Genomic DNA, 25,969 nt, shown 5'->3' on the forward strand with positions numbered 1-25,969 from the left:
CGTGCGCCTGTGGTCCAGGATGGGCTGGCGGCGGGTCTCAGGCTTCGGGCTGGTCCTGCGGGTGGCGGGCGATGGTTGGTTGGACTGAGCCGGGCCCGGCCGGGTTGCAGAGCTGGAGGGGGTGGCAGTGAACGGCGGCGGAGGCTGCGGGGGTTCCGTTTGGCTGACTGGGGAGTCGGCGGGCGGCAGGTAAGAGCGGAGCCGCGGCCTTTGCTCCCCAGTGCTGCCCTTTTTTCTAGGGTCGGGCCCTGTTCGGGGCCTTTTCCTGAGCCCGGGTTCCTGTTCTCTCCTTGCTCCGCCCTGCACGGCCTTGCCCAGCACAAGCCTGGAGGAGTGCACCCTTGGGGAGCTGTAACGCGCGGAGCTGGAAGGAGGTCAGCCAACTCAAGTTGCCCATTTTACAGATTTGGAAACTCAGATCCAGAGACAGGATTTGACTTGTCTGGTGGCTCAAAGATAGTTCAAGGTAGAGCCCAAACCGGAACTCAAGTTTGTTTTTTTTTTTCTTCCCCCCACTTCCATTCCATCGCACAATGACCACGCACCCCATTCAGAAGTAAAACCTTCTCCGGGTTTTTGTGACTGCAACTTCAGATCTTGCAGTCGGATCCTCTCAAGCGGATCTCAGGTCGTGTGGGCCCATGCTTAACTTTTTCTCTTTCAAGCCTGTTAGTCCGGAAGGGAAGTCTGCACGTGAGCAGAATGCTGCTCTTACTGATGACTGACAACTACTGCTTAACACAGCAGACGTCCTGAGAGCAGCATCTTTGTCCAGATGAGATTTGCTACAACTTTCATCTCAGTTTCCCTTGCCTTCTGGTGGCTTTGGAATATGTCCCTCCCCCTGCAAACCCTCCAGCCCCCACCACCCCAGTTTCCCCTTGGAAAACAGATGGTGACTTAGAGCCTTGGAAAGAGGGGAGTGCTGTGGCTGACTTCAATCCCCTCTAATCTGGTGGCAGACGTCACTATGGCCCGTGGTTGCTACTGAGGGATCAGAATGCTAAAGGCTTGTGCTTGGGGTGATAGTGAAGCTCAGCTTTGCGTTTCCTCCTGTGTTCACTCTCATTCTCCGCACCCCACCACAACGTACACACACACAGTTTCTTCCAGTTCTGTTTTACCTCAATTTCCTGAGAAGTAAGGAACTCCGTATGTTCAAGTGTGATCCCATGGACCACAGTATCTCTTCCCTGCCATCCCTGTACCCCTAAACCCCAGTAGCTAAAATGAGTTGCTCAAATCTGATGTGTAGCTCTGCATCTACAAGCTTTCAGCTTACATGTTTGGGTTGATTTCTAGTTGGGACATGTTTTCCAAAATCCTTTCTTGCTCTTAAGTACTATGATTCTAACCATGGTTTCCTTTTCTCTTCACTGACCGTAAAGAATGATAGCATCAGACACTTTTTTTAATGTTAGGACTTTGGCAGGAGTGCACTTGCTATTATTTGTAGCACAGATAGACGTTGGACCAGCCTCACCACTTCTGTGTCCTCTGTTCTTTAACAAGCATTTATTGAGTCCTTCTGTGAGCCAGGTACCATGTTAAGCATTTTGTAAATATTTCATTTATACCTTAACCAAGTGTATATATAGAACGATAGAGGGTTAGAGCTGGAAGAGAACTTAGCATTTAAGCCTACCCTGTCACTGAATGAGAACACAAGGAGATTGGGTGATTCGCCCAAGGTCACAGAACTACTTAAGTGCAGAATGGAGCCCTAGTCAAGTTATGGGGTAGATGAGAGTAAGTCTAGTCCTGGAGGCAGGCATTTCCTGTAGAACTCCGGAATACCAGAGTTGGTTGAGGACAGTCTGAAAGGTGGAGAATCTGAAAAAGAATGTTTCTGGGTTTTTTGTAGACTGGAGAGATGGCATATAATTCCTGTTTATTAACAGGCGAGGAATGCATCTTATTTGTGAGCTGTTGCTATAAAGAGTATTTTAGCAAATAGGAAACTCTCCATTAGCCACAGTAAGGGAATGAACAGTGATGTGGACAATCTGAATCACTTGGATTTGTTGTGGGGTAAAACGTTTGTCTCTTACATTTAACTATGGCCATATACTATTTTGAAAATTCATACTTCAAGGCAAACCATGGTTCCAAGCAATAGGACTCCAACTCAAGAGGAAGGAGGAAGGCTGACTTTTTCCTTTCTCTCATTTCTACACTACTTCTTAAGTCTCTTAGCTCCTAGGAGTGATGGGAATGGTCAGTTTCTTTATCCTGATGCAGAGTAAATCCTTACTGAATTGTCTACTCTTTGGCTGGCCTTGTCTGCCGGATTCTTATTTGCCTTAAGTCATTACAGGGCTTGTGGAAGAAGGTAATGAAATGTTTTGTTTTTGTTTTGAAAGGCGTCTAGTGATAAGCCAGTGTGCAAGGAGAGCACCTTGCTCCAGTTACTGAACTGAAACTGTCACTACAGTGGAGCAGCCTCCTCCAGTTTCTGTTGGGTTTTGAGCTGCCTGTTAAATAAGTCAGTGGAGTTGCTGAGGACATAGTAGCCCTAGGGGAAAATCAGATAATTTCTTTTCTGGTAAGGGCTTTGATCTGCGGAATTGATGAGACGAGCATTGAAGGAGCCCATGACTTCTGTTCTGGACGTTGCCTGGGCAGCTGACCTCCCATGGCTGTTGAGTGAGGTAGAACTCACATAGAGGAATGAAGGTACTTTCAGAGGTGGGAAGGCTGGTTGGGAAGCTTGGGGGCAAGGGCAGCAGCTGCAGAGAAGACTCATGAGTGTCTAGCTAGAACTGGCCAGGGGAGACTCATCACAGAGGACAGGCTCTGTAGTCTTCATGAGCCACAGCATGAAGGCCCCCTCCCACTGCCACGGTCTCCTGCCTGTGGTGGTGTTCTGCTGTGAACACCTGAAGTTGTCTTGGCTTTTGTATCCTTGGGGTGGGGCTGGGACTGGAATTGGAGACAAAGCATCTGATGTCATGTAGGGTAGCTGAGGTGTCCTGACAGGAGACAGGGACTCTCAGGCTACCAGGCTGGGTCTGGTAGCTTGTAACATTAGCCGAGAGGAAGGAGGAAAGATGAGTATCTTCTGCAGAGATTCAGCACCAGGGCAGAACTAGATGTAGGACCCACATGCTACGTGCTTACTCCCCCACTGGCCATTCCTTGGTGAAGAACAATTGTTTGGAGGTGGGTGGGTGGGCTAGAGCAGGCAGGAGACCCTGGGAATCCTCCCCTGTGATGGCCCTGCCCACAGAGGTGTGGTGCTTGTCCGCTGTGCTCCACCCAGTGCTCTGTCTACACAGACAACTCCGAAGACCCTGCCTTGGCTTGGAGCTGCCTGCCTCTCCCCGAGCCCTTTACTGTGGCTCTTTACTCTAGGTGTGCCTCATCTTGGATTTGCTCTGCACCCATGTGGTGTAATAGAAGTAGGATTTCTGCAGGTTCCGAACCTCCAGACCCTACCCCATGTAATCTGGTTGGGACACTGGTGCCACCTATTCTGCAGAGAAGTGAAGTGACCTTCCTACTTGCCACAGCTGGTGACTGGCGCAGGTGGGCCTCATTCTGAGGTCTTTGCCCCCTCCTCCCTGGCGGGATAGGGAGGGACAGGACCTGACCAGCTCCTCACAATGGTGTGCTCTCCTAGGAGCCATGCGGGGCCAGCGGAGCCTGCTGCTGGGGCCCGCCCGCCTCTGCCTGCGCCTGCTTCTGCTCCTGGGCTACAGGCGCCGATGCCCACCTCTGCTCCGGGGCCTGGTACAGCGCTGGCGCTATGGCAAGGTCTGCCTGCGCTCCCTGCTCTACAATTCCTTTGGGGGCAGTGACACCGCTGTCGATGCTGCCTTTGAGCCTATCTACTGGCTGGTGGACAACGTGATCCGCTGGTGTGGGGTGGTGAGTGATGCCCAGGGAGCAGGAAAAGGGCTGTTTTGGGGTAGTAGAAGGACATGTGTCTGGTGGACCCACATTGGGTTTGGGACCCACACCAACCCCCTACCCCAGGGAAATTCCCGAGTCTGCCCTTCGTGTTGGCAAACTCTGACGGTGTCTCCCCACCCTCACTGGTGTGGGCAGGTGTTCGTGGTGTTGGTGATTGTGCTGACCAGCTCCATCGTGGCCATTGCCTACCTATGTGTCCTGCCTCTCATCCTCCGAACGTACTCAGTGCCACGGCTCTGCTGGCACTTTTTCTACAGCCACTGGAATCTGATCCTTATCGTCTTCCATTACTACCAGGCCATCACCACTCCACCTGGATACCCACCGCAGGTAGGTCCCCACAGGACCATGTGGGAGGAATAGAGCTGCGGGCTGTGGGAGCCAGCCCCAGGAGTGGGGAGGGAGAGTGCCTTGGTACCTTCTGAGGTCCAGAACTGTGCTGCCGCCGTTGTCGTGATGCTTTTCTCCCTCTGCATAGGGCCGGAATGACATCGCAACAGTCTCCATTTGTAAGAAGTGCATTTACCCCAAGCCAGCCCGAACACACCACTGCAGCATCTGCAATAGGTGGGTCTTGGCTTTGCTTGCTGTGAACCCGGGCTGTGGCCCTTCTGCTGAAACCCTAGGGCAAAATTTAGACCTAAAGTTTGAGAAGACGTTCATGAAGCGCCCGTCATACACCAGGCAGTGTGCCCGCACGTCGTGACACCTGGTCCTCAGGATGGTCCTGGGTTAGGCATTGTCACCACTGTGGACACTGAGCTTCAGAGAGGAGTTAACCTTGTCCAAGATCATGTAGCCAGTGAAGCAGGGTTTGGAAGCATGGCCTGGCTCTCTTCAAAGTCTGTGCCCTTTCCACCTCAGCAGGATGCTGGGCCTTGTAGGAAAGGATGGGCACTGACCTCTCAAGAACCTTGGCCACCGTAACAGAGCCTGTGTCCCTCCCTCACAGGTGTGTGCTGAAGATGGATCACCACTGCCGTATCCTTTTATGATCTCTTCTGCCTGAGGCCTGTTCCTTTAGCTCCAGAGCCCCGCACTGGGTTAAGGGCCACAACCAAGGCATCATCCCTCCAAGAACACTGGGCTCGTGAAAGTTAGTAGAAGAGGAGTGGTGGGGACTGGCCATCTCTGGGGCCTGGGCTGGCGGGGGAGAAGCAGGAGGCTTACAAGCTCTGGGACAGATCTTCATGGAGCAGGGGATCTATTCTAATAGTTTTCTTTTGTAGACTGTCATGCCAACATTTGTGGGATGTTAAGAGTTGTTTGGGCTTCATGGTGTCCACTGGGCGTGCCAGGTGGAACCACTGGCACCTCTGTACTGTCCCTTACAGGTGGCTGGTTAACCTAAGCTAGGTTGAAGTATTGGCAGATTCATTTTGCTGAAGGATTTCAGTTTTCACAATTTCCCAGTGGGACTGGTGAAGGCTCTGAAAAACTTTAACCTCTGGGAACAGTCCTATGTTTTCCTGCCTTTGGGATATAGTTCTTGGGTAACTGGAAGCCCTGTGTTTGGATGATGCCATTATGAAGCAGGGATGAACCAGAGACCAGAAGCTGTGTTTGGTCTTATCCTTAATCCTTCCCCTACCAGCCTGGCTAAACAACTGTGTGGGCCACTATAACCATCGGTACTTCTTCTCTTTCTGCTTTTTCATGACTCTGGGCTGTGTCTACTGCAGCTATGGAAGTTGGGACCTTTTCCGGGAAGCTTATGCTGCCATCGAGGTGAGCCCATGGTTAGGAGCAGGATAGCTCAGTAGAATTTGGGGGCATGGAATTTGTCCCTAAGGAGTGGGGCTGGTAGCACCCCCATCCTAGAGGCCTAAGAGTATAACCAGCACTGTTTTCCATCCCCTTAGAAAATGAAACAGCTCGACAAGAACAAACTACAGGCGGTTGCCAACCAGGTGGGCTGTCCCCACCCCACTGCCTCCTGCTGCTCAGGCCGGGGGTATAGAGTTGCTGAGGCAGCGGGGGCCCACCTGCTAGTGCAGTAGAGTAGTGTTGTAGAGGCTGGCTGAGGGGCCTCTCAAGACTGGATCAGGGGTATTCTGGGAGGCTATCTGCCATGGGCAGGCTCTGTGGCCTGGGGTAAACTAAAATCCCTGGTTTGTGACAGTTTTGGGCTCTCTATCCCATTATCACCTTCTTTGGGCGGAGAGAGGACTCTGCCTTGGTGATGGCCTGAGCAGCAAGGAGTCTGTGTTAGTCTGTGTAATGGGGTTCCAGGGGACAGAGATCAGGCTGAGCCAGTCTGATCACCCTTTGTTCCTGGTCTTTCTGCATCCGTTGTCAGGATCATCGCTTCTCCTGGGCCTTTAAGGACCCCTAATTCTGAGAGGTCTTGGGTCATGACTGTACCACTTAACCTCTGCTGCCCTTTCAGCCCTCAGCGGAGCTCAGTTCTCCTGCTTGTGCTTGTATCCTGGGTGTGGGCCCGGCCTCCTCTCTTGAGGACTGCAGCTACATAGTGAGGGCCTTCTCGCTGGGAAGTGGAGTGGCTTCCCCTGGAGCCCCATTTGTGTTGTCAAATCTGAAGGCTCAGGGTCGGCTCCTCCTGTGCTTTGCCATCCTGTCCAGACCCGCTCTGCCCAGTATGTGTCCACATGATGCCGCCGCCGGGCTTGGCCCACCCATCTGGCTGCTGCCCTGAGTTCTTTGTGGCTTGACTCCCTACTTTCTCACCCTGGGCTTTGGTCACTTCCCTGCCTGCAGGTGCTGGGGGCTGTGGTAGAGACCAACAGAGCAAATGAACAACCCTGCTCTTCTTTTTCTAGACGTATCACCAGACCCCACCACCCACCTTCTCCTTCCGAGAAAGGGTGACTCACAAGAGTCTTGTCTACCTCTGGTTCCTGTGCAGGTATCAAACGCTCATTTTTGACAGTTTAAGTTGGGGGCAGCTAGAGGAAAACCGTTCCAGTGCCCATGTGTGGGCAGGGACCCACCTGTCATCTGCTGCTGTTCCTGGTGTGACTTAGCTTGGCAAAGAGTCAGTGCTTCATTTTCTTCAGTGTTTTGGGGCAGGGAACACTAAGGATGCTAGCACTGAGTGTTATGTGCCAAGGTAAGTTAAGCTCCTACCTCAGGGTAGGACAGTGCAATTTCCAGATGAGGGGAACTGAAGATGAGAGGGTGAAGTGAGCTGCCGTGTGATCACAGCTGTGAGTGGGAGAGCCGGGATCAGAAATGTGTACTGCCTGTTCTAAACCGGGTGCTTTCAGTACCTGCTGCTGTTTATAAGCATGGGTATTTTAGGAAATATGGACCATTTTTATTAGCAACGCAGACTTGTTTCCCCATCCTTCTTTCCACATAATTTATTCTTTGCCCGTGTTGATGCTTCTTCGTTGATGTTTTTAATAGACATAGTGAAGCAACAACTGACCTACGACATAGGCTGGGAGATAAGACTTAGAGAGGTTTACAGGGGATCATTGCTCAGCTCAGTTTCGGATTCAGACCTACTTGTAGCCTCCCCCTCCCCTAAGCTCCCCACCAATCTCGGCCCCTCTTTTCTTAGTTCCGTAGCACTTGCCTTGGGTGCCCTAACTATGTGGCATGCCGTTCTCATCAGTCGAGGTGAGACTAGTATCGAAAGGCACATCAACAAGAAGGAGAGACGTCGGCTGCAGGCCAAGGGCAGAGTGAGTAGGGCTGAGGGCTTGGGGTGGGGGGTAACTGAACCTGCTGTCCTGGAAACAGAAGCCATGGCCAGGGCCAATAAGGGCAGGCCTCATAAAAGGTCAGAACTTGCCTAGCTGAGCCTTAGCTTAGCCAATTTAGGCTTTAAAATTAGGAGGGAATTAAGTAAAAAAGCGTTTGTAAAAACCTTTTTTTTTTTTTTTTTTTTAAACCTGTTTTTCTTGGCTCTAGGTTTTTAGGAATCATTACAACTATGGCTGCCTGGACAACTGGAAGGTTTTCCTGGGTGTCGATACAGGAAGGTAAAGTATAACATCTAGTCCAGTGCCAGCCAGTAGAACTCACTGTGATAAGAAAAGTTTTCTGTACCTATGTTGTTTAAGATATTAGCCACTAGCCACATATGGTTGCTGAACACTTAAAATGTGGCTAATGCACCCACAAGTTATATTTTTAATTTAATTGTCACTAATTTAAATAGGCACATGTGGCTAGTGGCTCCCATACTGGACCACTGCAGATCTAGACTCGGAGTAGAGATCACTGTTCAAGTGAGCCAAAGGGGCTTAAGGCCAAAACTATGTGGTATACATGCATATGTGGCTTACAGATGACCACAGCAGAGCCCTGAGAGAGCTGCTGTCAAGAAGGGACTTCTAAGTAGGACACAGTGACCACCAACCTCCTCCCATTTGTATGCCAGTGTCTGGAGTTCAGGCCAGCAACATGTGAGATTGTAGTCATCTGTTTAACACAAGTCCTAGGACAAAAAAATGAAGTTCCCCCCTGAGCCCAAGAGACAAGGGTAAACCACTTTTCAAATTGCAACTCCCAAGACAGTAGTAACCAGGAGACCAGAAGTACCTGCCCTCTTCCCTTTCCTATCCTCATTGCAGTCCTGCCTGACACTGCTTGGAGTGGTCCCTTAGAAGTTTCGCTTGAAACCTCTAAAGGCCCTCCAGACACCAGAGGGCACATGGGACAAATTAGAACTTTTGTTACTTTTGGGATTAATGCCAACGTAGCTTGAGGATACCTTGAATCCTTGCTGAGGACTGAGGATCAGGAAGGAAGACCAGGAACTCTTGGAACTCAGACATTCTGTCTTCTCTTATAGGCACTGGCTTACTCGGGTGCTGTTACCTTCCAGTCATCTGCCCCATGGGAATGGAATGAGCTGGGACCCCCCTCCCTGGGTGACTGCTCACTCAGCCTCTGTGATGGCAGTGTGAGCTGGATTGTGTCAGCCACAGCTTGAGCACCACCCTGCTTCCTACGGTGTCTCAAGGGCCTCCAAGGATAGCTTCTTGGGATCCTTGGGCAAAAAAGTCAGTGGGCCTGCCTTAGAGTACTGTGCAGGGACAACTCAAGGACCAATCTCCTGGCAACTGCAGAAACAAGGCACGATGTGGAAAAATCCTAGGACTGATGTTCCTTTACTCAGCTCAGGCAAACTGAAGTTCCAGCCCCAGACTGGAGATTAGGCAGCTAGCAACCTTGCCAGGTGCTGACCCCAACCTCCTCCAGGTTCCAGCACTGGGGTTGGCCACCTCCTCTTCCACTTGCTGTCTGAGGAAACACGTGAACAGTAGAGCGGAGATTCTGGCTTCTCAACAGGGCAAGACACCATGCCTACTGCTGAGGTCACTGCCACTTCTCACATGCTGCTGAAGGTGAAAAATAAAGGTATTTGATTTTTAAAGATATGTAGCTTCCCTTTGCTTTTACTAGAGGGTGAGGAAGGGAGAAGTCAGAGTCAGGGCTGGTGAGTATGTGTTCTGGTCATACTTCCTGTGCTCTACTTGGAGGGGTGGATGCCCCCAAGAATTCCTGGCAAGTCCCTGTTAGTGTTCCTCTAGCTTACACAGTGGTGCTCTAGTTAGGTGCCACAGAGACATACGTGGGGAGGAGGAAAATATCTGACAGCCCCATTACCAAAAGAAACCTTTATTTTCCAGTAGGTACACACACATCCATCATCCTGGTCCTCAAAGCCACATTCATCTGCATTTGCCCCACAGCAGCATATCTTCCTTCTTCTGACAAGTAAATGGAAGAGCCCTAAGACCAAGATTTTCTTCAAATACAAGTGGTCTCACACTCAGTTACTTCACAAAGCCTTAGAAGTCAGGATTCCTATGTTAAACAGCCAGCAACAGTGGCCCACGGAGAGGCAATCAGAGGCCAGTGGTCTCCCTGCCTTGGGCAAGATGGCTTGATAATTAGTAATTCCAGGTTAGATTGTCTGTCGGAACAGCCTAGGCTGGGACTGAGGGCTCAGCTGCCAGGGCTCCCCAGCAGAAACCTGTAGGCAAAAAGAATGTTGGCAGCGTCAGCAATGAGGCTCATTTCAATTCCATCTTGCCCATGACCTAGAAACTCACCATTCTCCCCTGGCTGATACTGCCTCCTTGCGCACCAGTCTCTTCTTGTCATCCAGGGGCTTGGCTAAAGCTCGGATCACCTGTGGTTTGTATGGCAGCAGCTGTGGAGTTAGAAGAGCCACAGCTTTGCTCAACCAAAGCAACTGAAAGGGCTGCTTCTCTGCCTCTACAACTAATGTTTTCCTCTTTAGCGATTCGAGAGGATGCTCTGTGGCAGGATGGCCATTCCATCACAGGGCAGTCAGGTAAATGCCTGCCTGTGCATACCTCACACAGCAGTCACACAGCAGGGTGGCCAGTCCTGCTTGTTAAGGCAAAAAGGTACTTCTCTGGCTCTTCTAAGAAGGGTCCAGGCCAAAGAGGTACTTACCACAGGGGTGGGCAGACGAGTAAGAGCGTGCATACACCGCAGCGCAGCAATCCGGACCGCCTGGAACACAATCCCAGGGGGTGAGAGGAGACCCATGAAGGAGAAACATAGATGCCAAAGAGTTGTGGGGGCTTAACGCACCATGGAAGGGCTAGAGCTGAGGTTCAGAAACTTGGTGACGAGGGTGTCCACGTGAAGACTCATGACCTGGGGTGCTTCCAACAGAAGAGGCTGAAGGCAGCTGAGGGTGGAGAGCTGTACTACACAGTCAGAGCAGGACAGGGCCTCCAGCAGCAAGGAAAGCAGCTAAAGGGCCACAGAGAAGGCAGGCACGATCATGTATGTGATAAGCCCGCTTTTCCTCCACCTCATCATGCCCTGGCTGGGGACACTGCCTTAGGCCCCCCGTCTGAGGCTCTGACTGCAGGGCTTACCGTGGGCAACTCTGGCAAGAGCACAGGCTTAGGCAGCCTATTAAGTACATGAGACAGGCCCTTCAGGTAATTTGGCTTCACATCTGTAAAAACATGGAAAAGCTTAGGCAGAAACTGGTCTCAGACATAGAGCTTGGGAATTCAACTTCAATCTCTGATGAAGCTGGGACATCAGCCGAGTAAAAGGTTGGGAAAAACCCCCACAAACCTTTAAGCTCAGAAAAGGCAGAGAGACTCATTAAAGGAAAAAAGTGAACAAGCATTGGGAAATTTAGCCTTTCAGGTACAGGCGACACTACAGCTCTAAAGCAGCACTCAGGTCCCAAATTATTTGAGAGAATGTGCCCTGAGCAAAGGAAAGGTCTATATATTTGGGGCCTTTCTTTTAAATCCCCCCTCACCTTGGGAAGCAGCATGGAAGCCCTGCACCAAAGCAGGCACGTTATCTGTGAAGAAGCGCTGGCGGAACATGAGCCGCACCTCAGCGTGGCCAGCGCGTGTCAGCACATCCGTGCAGTCAGACATGAGCAGAGAGAAGCCGTCGGCTGCTGCTGGGCCTAGTTCCGGATCACTCAGAAGGCCCGTGAGCTGCAGAAAAGAGGTGCACCAGAAGAGAAGAATGAATCTTAAATACTCAAGAGGAGGATGGCTGTCATTTCTAGGATGATAAACAAGGACCTAAACAGTCTTCGGCTCTCCTGTCTCCAGAACAGACTTACCCGGTCTGTAAGGCAGGAGCTGAGAGGGTGATATCTGAGTACCAGGGCCTTTGTTACCTGTAATCAGAAAGAGAACAGAGTATGACATTTGAACCCCAGAACCCCAAGAAGCATGCTTATGGTTCAAGGTCAAATGGAGAAATTTCATTTAACCAGATAGAACTGTCTCTGTCTAATCAGAATCCATTCTGGCTCCTTACCCAGAGAAGCAGTGTGAAGGCCTGACTACGACAGGGCCCAGGGCTCAGGCCAGCCTCTACTTTGTCCACAGCTAGCTGCAGGAATTCATCCACCTGTTGTCCTAAAAATAAGGAACACTGATGCAGAGGCTACACATTTCTCCTTTAACAACAAAGGATATAAATCATTTAAATGCAGGGCTTCCTGAGAAGCCTTTAGAAGAGAATAGTACACAATCTGGCTGACTTTGCCCACTCAGCTCTAGGACACTAGCATGAGAGCCTGGTATCTCATAACACAGGGGTACTAGTATTCGGAAAAAGCGGTCTATTTCTAGAAAAAAATGATCTCTAATAGCTCCCTGTGGGGAGTAGGATGACAGACCTAGACAGAGCACTCTGCTTGAACCCTCTTTTCTTATGTCCCATAAGCTTTGCCCAACTTTGGTCTTGACTCTTGTCCCAAGCACTGTCCCTTGGTGGTCCCTATTATATTATTAGCAGCTCCTTTTTGTAAAGGCTGAACTTCCAAGATTTCATCAGTAATTGCTTCCAGGAGGCTCCCGCCCCCAGCCTCATCTCAGTACCTGCAGGGAGCTTGTTGAGGAGTCCTGCAAAGCACTTGGCAGCGGCGGTGGAGGAGAACGGGCAGCTGGGGCAGCAGCTCAGCTCCACAAGCTCCCTCATGAGTTGGTTCAGCTGAGGGATTTCCACCTACACAAAACCTGACCATGTGATGCACGAAGAGAACACTTGCACTCCAAGAGATACCCAGTAGAAAGTGGCAGCAGGGGCCGGAATGGATGAGAACTAAATTCTCCAGTGAGGAAAATAGATCAGCTTAGCCTACGGCAAGTTTCTGACCGGAAGTCACTTGGGAGCTGCCTCCCTTTGTCAGGGTTAAACTACGGTACTCCCCCAATGTACTCACATTTCGAGGTAAGGAGCACACAAAGGCCATGAGCAGTGCAACCAGCCGCCTCTGCCCTGAGGAACCATCCTATAAAAGAAGAAGAGCTCTAGCAAGCCTGTCTTGCAGCACTAGGCTTGTCTGTCCCTAAACCCATCCCATATTAGCCCTAAAAATTTGAAGGAAAGGAGTCCTGGGGCGCCTGGGTGGCTCAGTTGGTTAAACGTCTTGGTTAAAGGTCATGACCCAGGGTCCTGGGATCAAGCCCCACATCGGGCTCCCTGCTCAGCAGAGTTTGCTTCTCCTCCACCGCTTATGCTCTCTTGTGCACACACTCTCTCAAATAAATACAATCTTAAAAAAAAGAAGTCCAAGATTCTTTCCCTTCTGGTCCATTAGACCCTTACCTGGAATGGCTGGAATCTGCAAGGAAAGCTGTTTTCAGGCAGAAAGGAAATGTTGCCATCCAAGAAAAGGGGCACAATGTGGGCGACACTCTGGGCAGCTAAGCTGGGGAGAGAAGACTATGTATCACCAATGAGCCAGGGTTCTCAAGTACCCTCAGTTCACATGAGCGTCACTGGGTCAATGGGCCAGATCATGATCTTTCACGCATTCAACAAGTATTAATTTAGCATATATTATGTGCTAAGAACTGTTCCCATTTTAGGCCCAGGTGATTTAGCAGTGAACCAGGTAGATTAAATCCCCGTTCTCCTGGAGCTTATAATCCAGTCAGAGAATGCAATGTATATTTCCAAAATAAATAAATACATAAATTAAAAAATAAACAAACAAAAATGCTCCACAGGTGATACTTATGCACATCTGTAGCTAAGAAACATTAGCCCATGCTTCCCCCACCCTTATAACACACGGTGCTAAAAAAAGCCCCTTCCTTTTCCTTTGCCAGCAAAACAACTCCCTCCACATTTGATTCTGGGTAAAAGGACAGTTCCGAAGGCAGCTATCTGCGGCTTCTCTCCAAGACTGCTATCCTCCTGCCTAGGATCAAGCCACATCAATGATTATACTCACTCAGGGCTCAAGTGGGTAGTGGCAGTGCCAATGACAGACACCAGGGCAGCCAAGACCTCATCTTCCAACAGTACTTTTCTCAGAACTGAGTGTTCCTTCTCTGAAAAGTCAACACACACATACACACACCATCACCATGCCATGACTCTGGTTCAGATGATTAGGCCCTGTCATCACCACAATTCTAGTCACAATGGCAGCAGATTCTACCCTGTCCTCTAGTGGGGTTAAGGTCCCCAGCAGCCCTAAGCACCAGCACAACCCCAGAAGCCGGAGTGGCTAACGTGGGCCACGAGTTCTTGAATACTCTGTGCTATCCTTAGGCTGGCAATGTGGAGAATAAAGCTAACTATCACAATCTTCTTAACTTCAGGAATATTTTAGTTTTCTCCAAACTTAAAGGTCACACAGATTTATCATCATGGGTCCTCCTTATCATAGCAGCTACCTACAGGGAGCCCCCATAGGTACATACTACGTACTATGTTGCCAGGCACCACACATTTTTATTTAATCCTTACTAACTACCCTGTGACCCAGATACTACTCTTTGACTTCCCCTTATAAGCGAGGGAACAGAGGCATACAAAGGCTAAGTATCTTCACTTAAGTTAACAAGTGGTGGAGTTGAAGCTGGCCAACCAGGTCAGCTTAACTCCAAGGCCTAATTTTTAACTAAACTAATCACATAGCAATTACAGAGAAAAAAGGCATGCGTCGTTCTGGTGTTGCTAACACCGGTCAGGTTGGCACCCTTTGCTTGAAGTGAAATCTCACTCTGGGGACAAAGCGTTCAAAAGAAGCCTCTGCTGGTACAGAATGTGATACCGGCGATAGCCTCAGGGTGACGGTGCCGCTCAACACTAGTGGAAAGCTGAGCTCTAGGGGCGGGCGAGCTCCAAGTCCGGGCCGCAGAAAGTCACCTGGCACGGAAGCCTGCACAGCCAAGGCAAGCAGGCAAGGTACAGCGGTCTGATGGAAATACCAGCAGCTCTCGGGGTCCCGCTGGCATTTCTCTGCCACCTGCTGGAGGCTCTGACAGACGGCAAGAACTTCACTGGTTTCTGCAACCACAGTCCCTGTGTGATGAGAAAATATTCTCTGTCAAGTTTTCTTAAAAGCACTTCCAGGTGTTTCAGATACAGACTATGGGAAGAATAATCAAAGATGAGTGACTAAAGAGTCCAAGAGCATATTATAAAGAGCCAAGTAACTGTATTCTCTTGCCTGCTCTTTTTCACCTACTCTGATTTTGGAGCAGAATTGGGAGTCAATTCTGCAGGAGAAGCAGGCATACATTTTCTCCTTTAGTTTTCATAACTCCCCGAGAATATCATTTCCCCCATTTCACAGAGGAGGATGTGGAGGCTAAAGGAAACCACCAGTGGTTTCCCAGGGTCACAGTAAGTGCAAAGTTAGGAGTCAAACCCCGGCCATACTCCTTCTGCTACGTACGGCTGCTGGAACACCCACTGGCTCTGCCACGAAAAGCTGGCGGGTGCAAAGGCAGGAGCTTACGAAATTAGTGAGGGCCCACGGTGGGCTTGCACAGGTTCACAGCAGCAACAGCTGCTGTCACTTACGCCTGGAGCAATGGTGCAGAGGAGTTAGTTGGAGACCCTGCTCAAATTTTCATCAGCAGGGCCTGAGATTCTGCACTTCTACCAAGTTCCCAGACGGTGCCCAGGCTGCTGGTTGATGGAACACATTTTGAGTAGCATGGCCCTAGAATGGTGCTTTTCAATTCTGACTTCATGCTGAAATCACCCGAACTCTCAACAATTCCTGTTGTTCAAGCCCCATCCCTCCTCAGAGACTGACTCAGCTGAACTGAGGCCCAGGCATCACCATTTTTAATATAGCCACCAATGGACCACTGGCTTAGAGGCATCAACTCCGAAGCTGCCCACGGTTCCCCATTCAGCCCAGCCCCTTGATGATTATTCCCGGCCGTTACCTTTGTTCATCCGGCAGAGATGCTGTAGCAGCAGAGGCAGGGTCTCCTTGACAATATTGGGATGTGTTGATATAGCTGACAAGGCTTGCAAACAGCGTAGATGCCGGGAGCGTTTGGTGGGCTCATCCCCTCTAGACAAATCTAACTCCCCTGAAAGCAACCCAGGAGACATGATTTCACTGTGTGATGGCACTCGTGAAGGCCCCAAACATCCCTGGGAAGGGGCGAGCCACAGAGGGTCAGAGACACATACCTCTGCGCAGTTCCTCCGCAAGCTTGGGCACCAGGTGGCTACTGAAGGCTATGGGATAGAGAGCGGCCAGGGCTCCTGATGCTTCCAGTGCTGCCACCCTGCTGGGGCATAGGGCAAATGGGCAAAAGCTGAGACCTGGCCTATAGTTTCTAGCCTCAGCCTGCCACTAGACAGATTCAGGGGTGCGGGCTCCCAAGCCTGCCTTGCTAAAGAGCAGGACTCAAGTACCTACACCAAGTTGGACAGTATTTTTTAATGGCCTCAAAAGAAAGAAGTCTGGCATATCTCCAATCAGTTGGTAGCCAGAGTCAAACAGAGGGCCCACCTCCCCTAGGGACACTCAAGGGTCAGAAGCACAGAGCCCTGGAACAGCTTGCTCTATCTCGCTGCTTTTGATTCTCACCAACTCTGGGAGTCCTCCTCCAGGAAGCTCAGTCTGTACAAGTGACCCACTGCCAGCTCCAAGTCTCCGGAAGAGAGGAGATCTGTGTTAGAAAGAAACACAAACCTCATCATTCTTCCTCTGTAGCCACCACAACCCTTCCCAAAGTCCTATTAGAAATCCTAAACTATGGGGCGCCTGGATGGTTCAGTCGGTTTAGCTGTGGGCTTTGGCTTAAGTCATGATCTCAGGGTCCTGGGATGGAGCCCTGTGTTGTGGGGCTCATCGCTCAGCAGGATATCTGCTTGTCTCTCTGCCCCTCCCCCTGCTTATGCACTCTCAAATCTTAAAAAAGAAAAAAAGTTTCAAATCACCCACAGTTACAGTGAGAACCAGGGAATTAAGGTTGCTCTTCACTGAAGACAGAAAATCGCAAGGAACAATCAATACCCTTCCTTTTCTCTTTCTCTTAAGTGTACCTGGCTGGGCACCCAAGACTGCGAATGTACGGATGCCAACAAGCTGAAGCTGGGTGCTGGGGTCTGTCAGAGCCATGAACACCAGTGAGCACAGCTGGTCCTTGAAGCCATTCAGCGGCCTTTCATCTAGGGACAGACAGAGTCCAGGTTAGAGGGGAGCCCTGACTCAGCAGTGATACAAAGACAACTTGGGGCAAGACTCAAGAACTTAATCCACTGGGTGTCTCCAGGAGGTACACTGGGAAAAAATAAACAGGCCTCATCTGGTGAGTGTTCTCTTGTGCTACAACCTCAGGTTCTAGAGTACTTCTCTGTAGCATTCTTTGCCTGCCATCCTTTACAGGAATACAGTGCTCAGCCCAGGACACCACACCTGGAAGGTATCTCACCCTTGTCTTCATAGCTCCATTTCTGGTGCAGCTTCAAGAAACCCAGGATCATTTCAAGGATTGTCCGTCGCTGGTTGCTCTGTAATGTTTTAAGGCGTGGGGGGTGTCAAAGAATATTTTAAAGTATTTCAGTCCTGCTCCTCTCGAAGCAGGGAGAGTTATCCTTTTATGTAAGTGTGTCAGAAAGAGAGTGAACAAGGGTACCAGCAACAACTGATCAGAGCAAAACCCAATATCCACTATCTGGGACAAGCTCAACACTTAGCTCTCTCTCTGTGAAAGGGATCCTAGCAGAGGTCCCATCATTCCTTCAAAAGATTCTGTTTCCTTACCTGACCATGCTTGTGGAACTGTTCCAGCAGTAAAGGCAACACATTGCTGGTGATGCGGTCACCGGCCCGGGCAGATGCACCTGCAGCTGCCTGTAATAGTTTGGCACTAGGCCACACCAGTTTCATGTCCGGTTCACACAGATGGTGCCTGCAGTCTAGAGAGGCAGCACGTCACAGACCCGGGGAGCAGGCTGAATGCTGCCTGACTCCCCGGCAGTCCACAGACATTGGAGACTGAGACCTGGGGCAGTTTGCTAGCAGTTACCACTCAAAGTGTTTTCAATTCAAAGTAGGGCTCTAGCACCCAAGTCACTGAACATGGAGGGCTACTCATAAAAGGTCACTGGCCTTAAGGAACTTCTTTCTATTGTGCTCAACCCCCTTTCTGGCTGCCATGGCCCCATTACCCTGTAGAATGTTGCTAAGGAAGGAGTCAAGGAGGTCCTCAGCATCTGCTCTCAGCACAGAGCGAGACAAACACGCAGTCAGAGAGTGGAGGGCCGCCAGGCCATCGGCCTCCACCCGCTCACTTGCCGTCTGGAACACCTGTCAGGGAGGGATCCCATGGCTACTGAGGTGAGCCTGCACCAGGTGAGAGCCCACCCACCCACTGCCTACTTCCTTTGGGAGGTGGGCTTTGAAAGCCTTTAGGGCAGAGCAATGGAAATTAACACCTACAGTGAGTTTCTTCTCAGCAGGTGCATTTTCACCAAGTCCTTAGTCCCACTAGAATTGATACATGTATTTTTTAAGAAACAGGATACCAACTTGGAGCAGTGGCTGCTGGGATCCCCCTTCCTAAGTGTCTTCCTCTGCCCTCCCCCCTTATTAAGTATGGTGCCAGAGGCACCATGACCTATGCTCCTTACCATGGAAGGACAGGAAGTGGGCACTATGCAAAAGTGACTGTGTGCCATCACCAAACAGCTGACCCTATGTAGGGACTTTCTCCCCTGTCATTCAACTAGAAGTATGCCCCCTTACTGGCTTGCAACAGGGAAAAGAACAGGGTGTTAGTTCCCCTCATGCCTGACAACTAGGAATTAATAGTAGTGAGTTAATCTAATTAACACTCACCTCTCTGCGGATAGAAGCCCAAAGGCTAGGGAGGAAGTCCTTTAGCTCCTTCTGTCCATACACAGCACAACAAGCATTCTGCCAAGGAAAGTGTAGGTATCAGCTAGCTACACCATCAGACTTCGAGGACATGCGGTTACATCAGCATAATGGCACCTGAAGGAGCATGGCTCTCAGCAGAACCAGCAGAATTTCATAAGAATCCAATCAGGTCACAGAAAAATGGGAGTTCATCACCCACATCACCTGACTGATAGAAAACAAGCATAGAGCCCTGGGGCACCTGGGTGGTTCAGATGGTTAAGCGTCAGCCTTCGGCTCCGGTCATGATCTCAGGGTCCTGGGATTGAACCCCACATCGGGCTTCCTGCTTAGTGGGGAGTCTACTTCTCTCTCTCCCTCAAATGGAATAAATACAATATTAAAAAAAAAAAAAAAAAAAAAAAAAAAAAGGAGCTCTCATCAGCCTTTCCTCAGCTGCCATTCAGTTACTATTGGACCAGACAGTATGTAGCTGGGAGGGCTTTGGGTCAACATTTAGCCCTAGATGCTGGGTATCCCTCTCATGAGGGCTACTGAACTATTCCCTGACTGTGTCTACACTTGTTTAGTACCTCTATATTGTCTAAAGGCAGCTGGACCCTGGAAAAAGAGAAATCCCTCACCAGAGTCTGCAGAGAATCCAGCTTGGCACTCAGAATCTCAGAATCCACCTTCTCAATCAGCAGGGGCAGCAGGAACTGTGGGAGAGAAGGAAGAACTGAAGCTTGAGGCAGGTGTATCTTAACCACTCCAAGGAACCAAGGTCAACTACATCTTTATTACCACCAGTCCCCAGGAGCTAGGGGCTACATGAAAGAGCTACAAAGAGTTGAGTCAGGAGTTGTGACTATAAACCAACCCTCCTGCCAAGCTGTAGCCAGATTCCCAGTTAACCTGAAAAATGAGCTAGTTGGCAACACTACAGGACTTTAGAACGTAGTGCCATATAGGGATTGGATTATTATTTTAAACAAATAACGGTACAGGTTTCAACTTTGAAGATCTGAAGATACTTGCCACATAAGCCTGAAGACACTTGCAGGATCCCATACCCTAAAAATGTATTCTGGATCTTTCTTTTTTCCCCATGTTCTTACTGTTCTTTCTTCAGAGCCTTCTCTGGGCAGAGGCTACATACCTAACCTTGGCTAGACCCACCTCGGCAAATCGCGGTGTAGAAGCCAGCACAGCTCGAAGACTCAGGATGAGATCTTCTCTCTGGATACCATGGGGATCATTAGGTGGCTGGAAAAGAAAGGAGGGCCAAGGGTCCGTACAACTCTTCAGACCACCCTTGGACACAGGATTCAACCCAGCAATCCTGCAGAATAGGTGATATTTACACCCAATCTGACAGAACAGTGTGACAGGAGGCCCCAGCAGAAGACCCCAGCAGAAGACATGCTTACACACTCCTTGGGAATTTCTGTCTGTTGGGCATTTATTTTCTATCCGATCTATCATCTTGCCACTCAAGAGAGAAGCACTCTGACTTTCTGGTACATTACTTTCTTCTCTCTATATATATTGTGACTATATGTTAGTAGACACTATTTTCTCTTTACAATATATATACGTCTATTTTTTTTTATTACTTATTTTTCTTGTGTTACACTAGTCACCATAAAATATATCATTAGTTTTTGATACAGTGTTCCAAGATTCATTGTTTATGTACAACACCCAGTGCCTGGATGGTTTTGAACACATGATTTATGATCTTTTTTCCTACTTAATATATTAGGTCCATTTTTCTATGGTATTAAACTATTCTTTCACAACATTAGGTTTAGTGGCTGATACTATTTCATTGTATAGTTGAGCCAAAATTTACTTAAATAATTCCCCTTTGATGGACATTTCTATTTTTTCACCCTTATAAAAACAGGTATAATCTGGGAACATAAAAAAGCATTGATGGTTTCTGTGTCAAAAAGCCAGACTGAAAACATGTATCACATTTTCCTTTTCTTCTTCAGAAGCAACACCAAAAATACAGCAAAGGGATTTTCTTTTAAGACATAAAGCCAGGGCACCTGGGTGGCTCAGTCTGTAAAGCTCAGGTCATGACTTGATCCCAGAGTCCTGGGATCGAGTCCTGCATTGGGCTCCTTGCTTAGCATGGAGGCTGCTTTTCCCTCTCCCCCTCCCCCTGGTTTGTGCTCTCTCTCAAATAAATAAATAAAATCTAAAAAATATATTACTAAAACAAAACATAAAGCTAGGGACACCTGTCTGGGTCAGTTGGTAGAGCATGCAACTCTTGATCTTGGGGTCGTGAGTGCAAGCTCTGCACTGGGTACAGAGATTACTTAAAAAAAAAAAAAATTAATTAAAAGTTAAAAAGAAAAGACATAAAGCTATAGGTTGAAGAAAATAGGTTAAGAGGTCCTGGCAATAAAATTTTAGAAGCTGAAAAGCAGATGGATAAGAAAATGACTCAACAGAGCCAAGACAACAAAATCCTCAGTAGGCTTGGAAAAAGCTGAGTAACTACCCATATACACTTTAGCTGTCAAAAAACTTTGCAACTGGTAGTAACAGGTGCCTTTGGAGTTGGGAGTGGGGTTAGAGAAGCAAATCTGACCACCTAGATTGCTTCCCAGCTCCTCCCTTTCTCTGGCAGAATCTGGAGGTTTAATTCTCTGGGGAAGGTATGACAGACGTCTCTAATCTTAGAGATAAAAGTACAGTAGAGGGCCTGAGGAAACAGAGTTCCTGATCCAAAAGCAAGGACAAAGGAATCCCAAGGATGATGAAGAAGGAAGATTCAGTACCTCCTTTGCACTAGGAGTAGGAAGCAACCAGTTGAGACTGTATGTATGGTTAAGCATGGTTTTTACATTTTTAAAATTCCAGAGTAGCTTGCAGTGTTAAATTAGTTTCAGGTGTACAATACAATGATTCAGTGATTCTATATATTACTTGGTGCTCATCAAGATAAGTGTATGTACTCTCAGTCCTCTGATTTTTACATTTTTAAATGGTTTCGGGGAAAAAAATCAAAAGCATTTTTTTTTGGTAAGATTTCATTTGAGAGAGAGAGAGAGAGAGAGAGAATATGAGTGGAGCAGGGGAGGGGCCGAGGGAGAGAGAGCAGCAGACTCCCTGTTGAATGCAGAGCCTGACATGGTGCTCAATCCCAGGACCCTGAGATCACGACCCGAGCTAGAGGCAGATGCTTCACCAACTAAGCCACCCAGGCACCCCCAAAAGAATACTACCTTGTGACACATAAAAATTATATGACACTTAAATTTCCATGCCTAGGGGTGCCTGGGTGGCTCAGTGGGTTAAGCCCCTGCCTTCAGCTCAGGTCATGATCTCAGGGTCCTGGGATCGAGCCCCGCATCAGGCTCTCTGCTCAGCAGGGAGCCTGCTTTTCCCCCTCTCTCTGCCTGCCTCTCTGCCTACTTGTGATCTTTGTCAAATAAATAAAATCTTTAAAAAAACAATAAATTCCCATGCCTATAGAGTTTTATTGCAATACAGACACTACAACATTCCAGTGTCTATGGCCGTTTGTGTTAGAACAGCAGAGATGAAGAGTTGAGACGGAAAAGATACAACTTGTAAAGCCTAAAATAGTCACTATCTGGTCCTTTACAGAAAATATGCCCGCCCCTGCTACAGTGAGCCCATATGCATAGTGAAAATCAAAGGAACCATCACTTACACTGATACGATCCACTATGATGATGGCATACGGCTAAAAGGGATTGATAGGACCATAAAGAATACTTCCTCAGTGTAACAAAGAGTTACACTAAAGCCAGGTGTGTCATTTTAGTTGATAAGAGCTTTCTGCTTCCCATATAGAATGAAGTACAGAAGAACATACAAAAATCTGCTTGAGGTGCACCTGGCTGGCTCAGGTAGAGCATGCAATGCTTGATCTCGGGACAGTGAGCTAAAAAAAAAATCTGCTTGAATAAAAGAAATTGTCCTATCATTATCTAACTTTTTTTTTTGCCTGGAATATCTGAGAAAATGCATAAGCAGTTGGGTGCAGTGATGAGCTCTAAAAGGAAAATGGGTGGCGGCAGAAAAGGAGTATAGAAAGGCTTCATGTCCCTATCCTTTAAATGTTGAATCATGCTCACTCTATTACCTTTCAAAAAAGTGAATGACATACTCTTTCCTGCCCTAAACCAGCAACTCCACTTTAGGAATTTGTCCTTCATATATACACACATATATATGTGAAATGATACATGCATAGGATATGTAAATTGCATTGCCTGTTACACAAGATTAGTAACATTTATTCCACAGAGGACTAGTGAAATTAATTAGGTATTCCCACTGAAAGGAATACTATGCAGCCATAACAAATAAAGAACTAATTTATTTACTGATACAGAGTAATCTCTCAAGGTATACTAAAGTGGAAAAGGCCAAGTACAGGAGAAGTGTATTCATATGCTGCCACTGGGAGGGGTAGGGGAGCATTTGCTTATATATGGATGAAAAGCTCTGTAAAATACAGACATAATTGATAAAAACTGGTTGACAACAGAGAAAGAAATGATGGTAGATATATTTTTCAGCTTTTTACACCATTTAGATTTTGGATCCTATAAACGTATTATCTTTTCAAAACAAACAAAAAAGCAAGAACAGAGAAACCTGGTGGCCTGATAAAGAGCTTTCGAGATTTCAAAAGACATTAAGTTCTTCCGAGTTAGAAGTAGTGAAGACCACGACAGAAGAGATGAAGAGAATTTTAGAAGAGAGGTGGCCCCAACAACCATGGTGTCAACTGGAATAAGCTAGGAAGCAATTCCCTGTGGCCAAGATGGCTGTGTAACTTTAAAAACACTGAAAGTCAATACTCAGATGTTATTTGGTGTGCTGTGATTTAATTCCTTTCATTTCTCTGAAACCACTAATGCTTGCAGTACACATACCCATGCCTATCCATACAGTGGTGAGACTCTTGAGTTTTTGAAAGTAGAAGGATTATCAAGATGCAGAGTGGGAGGAAGGCCCAAGGGGGTCAGAGCATGCTGTATATACTGTGCCCAACTGGGTCTTCTTTGTTTTGTCAATTTGTTTCTTCTGCCTGAGATCATCCCTCAGACTCCAGGATTATATCCTACCATTCCTCGGAAACGAACTGAAATCCCATCTTATCTGTGAAGTCCTTCCTGACTACTCTAGCTCACACTGAACTTGGTCTTCTCTGAACAGCTATACCACCAATTGTTTTGGTCCCAAATCCTGTATTGTTACTTAAATGTTTCAGCCTTTAAGGGCAGGAACCATGTTTTACAATGCTGTAGCCCTCACCACTAAGCACACTGTTAAGGAGTTTAAGGAGCCCCCAAATACCCACTGAATTGAATCCTTCCTCCGATGGCAAATGCTTCTCCAGTGCCCAGTTTATTAAAACGTAAGCTCATGAGGGCAGGGATTGTCTCCTTTGTTCACTGATGTCCCTTCCGTGCCTAGATAACTGGACCTGACTCACAGGAGGACTCAAGGATACTCAAATGAATCAATGAACAAATGAATGAACGAATAAAAGGGGCTACTTACAGGGGTAAAATCAATAGGGAAGTAACAAGACGTCACTTCAAACAACTCCTCCACAAAGGGCCCTAAGGTAACAGAGAAACAATGAGATCAAATTATAATTTTCACTCATCTGACATGCCCTAACCAGCTAATTCAAGGCTATATGGACGTACCCAGGCTATAGTCCCTGGAGATGAGGTCATGGACGATGCGGAAAGCCACCAGAAGATTTCGGGGATCCTTTTCCCCATCCATTACCTGGATGAAGCCAAAGGTGAAGTCAGCTCCAAGGCCCTTCAGCTCTGGGGAGGAAAGAATAGGTCACTACCCTCCCTTGAGATAGAAAGCTGGCCTTTCTTCTGGCTTGTGTTCTCCCTCTACTATCGCTATGCCACCTTTGCTGCCTCCCAGAGTAGACATTTTTTGTTTTCCTATTCCAAGAGTACACAGTGAAGAAGAGATGTGTATCAATATATAACTGTTAGAGGTAAGAATTTAAAATATTAGCCCAAACTCTACCACTCCTTTACTTGGAAATGAGTGGACCTCTCAGTTTCCCTTCATTCGTTTCAGAGTGTGAGGTCTCCTATATGACTTCCAGGCTAAACAAGAGTCCTGGTAATGGGGTGAAAAAGGATGTGCTTGCTTTTCAGACTTGCCAAAGAGCCCCACCTCTTACCTTCTTCACGGGTTTGCATGAAGTTGGTGATGATACTGTAGACTGTATGTCGGTCTACCTGCAGCAGAGACTTGGGGGTGGAAGAGACCAGAACTAAGTAAAGAAAGTGCTCAAAGAGTATTTAAGCGGCCAAAACTACTTCCTGCTTCACAATCTCTAAGTGGACAGTGTTCTTTATACAAACAGAAGATGAACCTAAAAGTTCAGGACTTAGAAGGCAGTAGTTTTTTGCCACCTAATCCTTATCATATATGTCAGAGCTGGAAGACAGAGAATATAAAAGTGACTGTCTTCACTCACCTGGACGTGGACTTCCTGGAAGATAGCTTTAAGCACAGAGACAGCCAGCCCTGGAGGCAGGGCCACGCACAGGCTCTGGGGGGAGAAGAAGAGATGTGTGAGCATGGAGGGAATTCCAGCCTTGAAGACAATCCCAAAAGAGGTCTAATTAGCTACAGTGGGAAACACAACATCCAGGTTTAGGAAACTGTGCTAAGAGTGTGAAATGTGGTCCCTTTCCTCAATCTGATTAGTTCTCTGCAGCTCCTTCCACTTTGGTTCTGAATTCCAGTCCCCCCAGAATATATATATATATATATTTTAAAGATTTTATTCATTCATTTGACAGAGAGAGAGAAAGAGAGAGAGAGAGATCACAAGTAGGCAGAGAGGCAGGCAGAGAAAGGGGGAAGCAGGCTCACTGCTGAGCAGAGAGCCCGATGCGGGGCTCGATCCCAGGACCCTGAGATCATGACCTGAGCTGAAAGCAGAGGCCCAACCCACTGAGCCACCCAGGCGCCCCCCCCACAGAATATTTTTACTCTCTAGACTATAAACAGAAGTGAAGTTAGCTGACACTAGTTTAGTCCCACATTTGGGCATTTGCTCCTTAGCACTTGGGAGTCTCACCCCCAAAAGGACAAGGACAAAATTCACTGGAAAAGGGATTCTGCAAACAAAGTATGTAATGAAAAAGGAGAACTCACAAGTGCCCTCAAACCTTGCAGGACAGATGGGATCACAAGATGATGGTCCTTCAGCCGGTTCTCATAAAACAGGATCAGGTGTACCACTGCACAGACCAGAAATGTAGCCATTATTTTACACAGACTCTTTCCTAAAGTCTGTAAAGGCTGTTCCTGTTTGGGCTTCACTACAAATTTTCTCCTTCACTAACAGATAAGTCCCATGCCCTCCCATTAGAGGGTGCCTTGGTTAGGAAAATATGTGAACATCTTTTATTATCCATTCTCACATAAGTC

At 48.0% G+C, this 25,969-nt stretch overlaps 2 protein-coding genes across 17 annotated transcripts in view; one reads left to right on the plus strand and one right to left on the minus strand.

Moving 5' to 3' along the window:
* The first annotated feature begins 13 nt into the window (after window positions 1-13).
* On the plus strand, window positions 14-9,269 carry LOC111144956 (zinc finger DHHC-type containing 16). 11 transcript variants are annotated; one of them, XM_022499584.1, is made up of 12 exons: window positions 24-189; window positions 3,355-3,528; window positions 3,623-3,870; window positions 4,051-4,245; window positions 4,394-4,482; window positions 4,868-4,896; window positions 5,510-5,643; window positions 5,778-5,825; window positions 6,696-6,781; window positions 7,442-7,565; window positions 7,795-7,865; window positions 8,681-9,269. In XM_022499584.1, exons 3-12 carry the CDS (start codon window positions 3,628-3,630, stop codon window positions 8,793-8,795), a joined length of 1,134 nt encoding a protein of 377 aa, XP_022355292.1. In that variant the 5' UTR covers window positions 24-189; window positions 3,355-3,528; window positions 3,623-3,627; the 3' UTR covers window positions 8,796-9,269. The 11 variants fall into 11 exon arrangements, with proteins under 11 accessions (XP_022355294.1, XP_022355292.1, XP_022355287.1 ...); XM_022499579.1 differs by having other exon boundaries at window positions 53-74; window positions 240-3,528; XM_022499582.1 differs by lacking the exon at window positions 24-189 and adding an exon at window positions 199-2,676.
* Window positions 9,270-9,494: 225 nt separating this feature from the next.
* Window positions 9,495-25,969, minus strand: part of LOC111144824 (MMS19 homolog, cytosolic iron-sulfur assembly component) — a 32,909-nt gene continuing 16,434 nt past the window's right edge. For 3 of the 6 annotated variants that reach the window (XM_022499323.1, XM_022499329.1, XM_022499328.1), the window contains 28 exons: window positions 25,694-25,779; window positions 25,008-25,082; window positions 24,708-24,777; window positions 24,202-24,330; window positions 24,050-24,111; window positions 19,667-19,753; window positions 19,132-19,206; window positions 18,467-18,544; window positions 17,797-17,935; window positions 17,390-17,544; window positions 17,058-17,136; window positions 16,669-16,794; window positions 16,211-16,292; window positions 15,808-15,908; window positions 15,555-15,704; window positions 14,521-14,676; window positions 13,598-13,697; window positions 12,967-13,069; window positions 12,581-12,649; window positions 12,237-12,363; window positions 11,671-11,771; window positions 11,471-11,527; window positions 11,153-11,339; window positions 10,752-10,834; window positions 10,459-10,623; window positions 10,318-10,377; window positions 9,948-10,048; window positions 9,495-9,868 (listed from right to left, as the gene is read on the minus strand). In XM_022499323.1, coding sequence (XP_022355031.1) covers window positions 9,841-9,868; window positions 9,948-10,048; window positions 10,318-10,377; window positions 10,459-10,623; window positions 10,752-10,834; window positions 11,153-11,339; window positions 11,471-11,527; window positions 11,671-11,771; window positions 12,237-12,363; window positions 12,581-12,649; window positions 12,967-13,069; window positions 13,598-13,697; window positions 14,521-14,676; window positions 15,555-15,704; window positions 15,808-15,908; window positions 16,211-16,292; window positions 16,669-16,794; window positions 17,058-17,136; window positions 17,390-17,544; window positions 17,797-17,935; window positions 18,467-18,544; window positions 19,132-19,206; window positions 19,667-19,753; window positions 24,050-24,111; window positions 24,202-24,330; window positions 24,708-24,777; window positions 25,008-25,082; window positions 25,694-25,779 — 2,831 coding nt within the window. In that variant the 3' untranslated portion in view covers window positions 9,495-9,840. The remainder of the gene's footprint in view (window positions 9,869-9,947; window positions 10,049-10,317; window positions 10,378-10,458; window positions 10,624-10,751; window positions 10,835-11,152; window positions 11,340-11,470; window positions 11,528-11,670; window positions 11,772-12,236; window positions 12,364-12,580; window positions 12,650-12,966; window positions 13,070-13,597; window positions 13,698-14,520; window positions 14,677-15,554; window positions 15,705-15,807; window positions 15,909-16,210; window positions 16,293-16,668; window positions 16,795-17,057; window positions 17,137-17,389; window positions 17,545-17,796; window positions 17,936-18,466; window positions 18,545-19,131; window positions 19,207-19,666; window positions 19,754-24,049; window positions 24,112-24,201; window positions 24,331-24,707; window positions 24,778-25,007; window positions 25,083-25,693; window positions 25,780-25,969) is intronic. The other 3 variants (XM_022499325.1, XM_022499326.1, XM_022499327.1) reach the window with 3 other exon arrangements.

The sequence above is a fragment of the Enhydra lutris genome, unplaced genomic scaffold (assembly GCF_002288905.1).
Source record: "Enhydra lutris kenyoni isolate GAN:26980312 unplaced genomic scaffold, ASM228890v2 scaffoldscaffold12, whole genome shotgun sequence".
Taxonomy (NCBI): Eukaryota; Metazoa; Chordata; class Mammalia; order Carnivora; family Mustelidae; genus Enhydra; species Enhydra lutris.